Below are 2621 nucleotides of genomic sequence, written 5' to 3' on the forward strand. Positions count from 1 at the left end.
CTCTCTCTCTCTCTTCTCACTCTCTCTCTGTCTCTCTCTTTCCTTCTCATCTCCTCTCTCTCTCTCTCTCTCTCTCTCTCTCTAATAAATAAATAAATAAATAAAAATAAAATGACAGGTTTATTGACAGTTATTAAGACTAGTTTCAAGACTAAAGACTTGATAATTAAAAAAGCATTAAGTTATGAGGAAAATCTTAGCTATATTGGGGGAGGAAGTAACATAAGGATAGACCTGCTTCCTGTCCTCCTTGCCTCCAACACAACTGGATTGTGGATTTCTAATTTTTCTAATAGGAGGATTTCTATTTTTGCTGTCTATAAATCTTTGTTTACAAGTTAAAAAAATACACACAAATGCTACCTTGTGTTACTTTAAACTTGCACAGGTAGGTCAAACTGCTACACCAAGACTAAGAAAACTAGCTAGGGACTCTTTATATGTGAAGAGTCACATCATCAGAATCTGTGTGTGTAAAGGGAAGATGCTCAATACTCAATTGCTGATTGGATACATTTAGGAGGTGATAAACTAAAGGTGCCCACAAGCATTCCTTATGTTCCCAAAAGTGATTCTGCTTGCCCACTCAGTGTTTTACATTTTTAAAAATTATTTTGGAGCACATGAAATTCAAGAAGTGCTCTAGTTTGGGCTCAGTTTGATGTGTCCTCCAAAGTTCATGTCCTGGGATCTTGATCTCCACTGTGGCCATGTTTGTGCTGTGGGACTCTTAAGAGGCAGGGCCCAGAGAATTCTGATTTATGTCATGGGGTGTGTTGTCCTCGGAATGGATTAAAGCAGGTCTCACAGAGTGAGTTTGTTCTCCTGAGAGTGAGCTGCTATAAAGCAAGGCCATACATGTGCTTGGTGTACCTGCACACGGCTGGCTTCCCTTCCTGCCTTTTGCTTCTCTGCCATGGTGTGATGCAGTCAAGTCTCACTAGAGGCCAAACAGATGGGGCCACCTCATCTTCACTGTGAACAAAGTAAACCTCATTTTCATTACAGAGCACCCAATCTCAGGTATTTTGTTATAGCAACAGAAAATGGACTCATACAGGAGACTTCAAATTTTTTGTACTTCTTTTGAGAATTCTCAGGATCTTGCTAAACTGAGTCCACATAAACACAGTGGGCCACCTCTGCCGTGTGAGGCAGGCACAGGGCACACAGGCTCCCATTTTCCACATGCCTTACTTGGCTCTCCCTGATCATCAGTTGCACTTGGCTTCCCTAAACACTGACTTCTAAGCTCTTGTCTTTAAAGAACGTGTTTGAAGGGGAAGCAGCAAGCAATTCTTCTATTGCTACGGCTGCTTAACTTTAAGTCCACTGGATTTTGCTTCCTTTTAGGACATTATCTTCATCTCAACACACGCTTACCATAGCCATTGCCAGGAGCACCTGGTAGAGCATGGCCGTATGGATTTGCCATCTTCACTGACGTCATTTCAATGCTCTCAGGATACTCTTCATTCTCTCCTCCAAGGATGCCCGAAGGCCCATTACCCCTGCAATGAAATGAGACCTGACCTGAAGATGTTCTGCTTAGCACCCTAAAATCCCCAAGTGATGGGCCACCATTCTCCCAGTAGTGTGGTAGGAACAGCTATTCACCAATCTAGCAATCTTTCCATCTATTCTACAAATGCTAGCTGAATGGCAACCATGTGTTAGGCGCCGGCAAGAGAGTGAAGACACAGAGATAAAGACATAGGTGTTTGTCCCGGAAAGCTCCCACTACAAGCTGGCATAGCTTTGCTATTGTTAGCTTTGAGACAAAGTCTCACCAGGCAGTTCAAGCAGGCCTCAAATTCACAGCACTCCGCCTGCCTCTGCCTCCCAAGTGCTGGGATTACAGGACTGCACCAGCATGCCCAGCGGGCATAGCTTCTTAGACACAGTAAGGAGTGATTACATTACAGGTAGAAGCTGATAGTTGTCAGGAGATGGGCCCAAGGCATTCAGAGGAAGGAGCGAATGCTGGCTGGAAGTTTTGGGGGAAATGGTAAAGAGACATCTGAGGGGAAACTAGGAGAAAATCCATATATAGTTGTGGGATAGCATTGCAAGGGTGAGGAACAGCAAAGTAAAGTTGTAAGGCCAGACAGTATAGAATATAGGAAATGTTATAAAAATCAATTAACCTGTAGCAGTGATTTGAAATTTTACTTATACCAGTTTCCAGACTATTAAATCAGAAGCTCTGAAGTTGGGTCTGGGCATCTGTATGATTTTTATTTTTCAAGTTTCCTAGGTGATAAAGTAATTCAAAAGATTGGCCAAAGTCAAGAACACTGAGTATAGGATTGAGGCAGGGAAGGGACAGGAGAGCCGGGTGGCTCAGGCCCGTCCTGGGCTGGCACCTGAGGTCAGCAGTGTCTCCTCATTCATGAATGCTCTGTAAGTGAAGTGTAGTGACCTTTCTCTCACAGGTAATGGGGATGCACAGAAGATGAAAACAAGAGGAATGACAAAATAACAGCAGATTTCTCTTCACAAACCATCAAGTCAAGAAGAGCATGGAACAAAGTACTTCAAGTCTTGCAAGAAAACAAATTCCAACCCAGACTGATCTATCCCGCAAAACTCTCTTTCAAGTATAATGGAGAAGTGAAATA

General features: G+C 43.0%; 1 protein-coding gene across 3 annotated transcripts in view; it reads right to left on the reverse strand.

Moving 5' to 3' along the window:
- Tmc5 (transmembrane channel like 5) overlaps positions 1-2621 on the reverse strand; it is a 96507-nt gene that overhangs the window by 58202 nt on the left and 35684 nt on the right. For all 3 annotated transcript variants that reach the window (XM_023704677.1, XM_023704678.1, XM_023704676.1), the window contains exon 4: positions 1384-1511. In XM_023704677.1, coding sequence (XP_023560445.1) covers positions 1384-1511 — 128 coding nt within the window. The remainder of the gene's footprint in view (positions 1-1383; positions 1512-2621) is intronic.

Source organism: Octodon degus, unplaced genomic scaffold (genome assembly GCF_000260255.1).
Source record: "Octodon degus isolate 3935 unplaced genomic scaffold, OctDeg1.0 scaffold00200, whole genome shotgun sequence".
In the NCBI taxonomy this organism is placed as follows: domain Eukaryota; kingdom Metazoa; phylum Chordata; class Mammalia; order Rodentia; family Octodontidae; genus Octodon; species Octodon degus.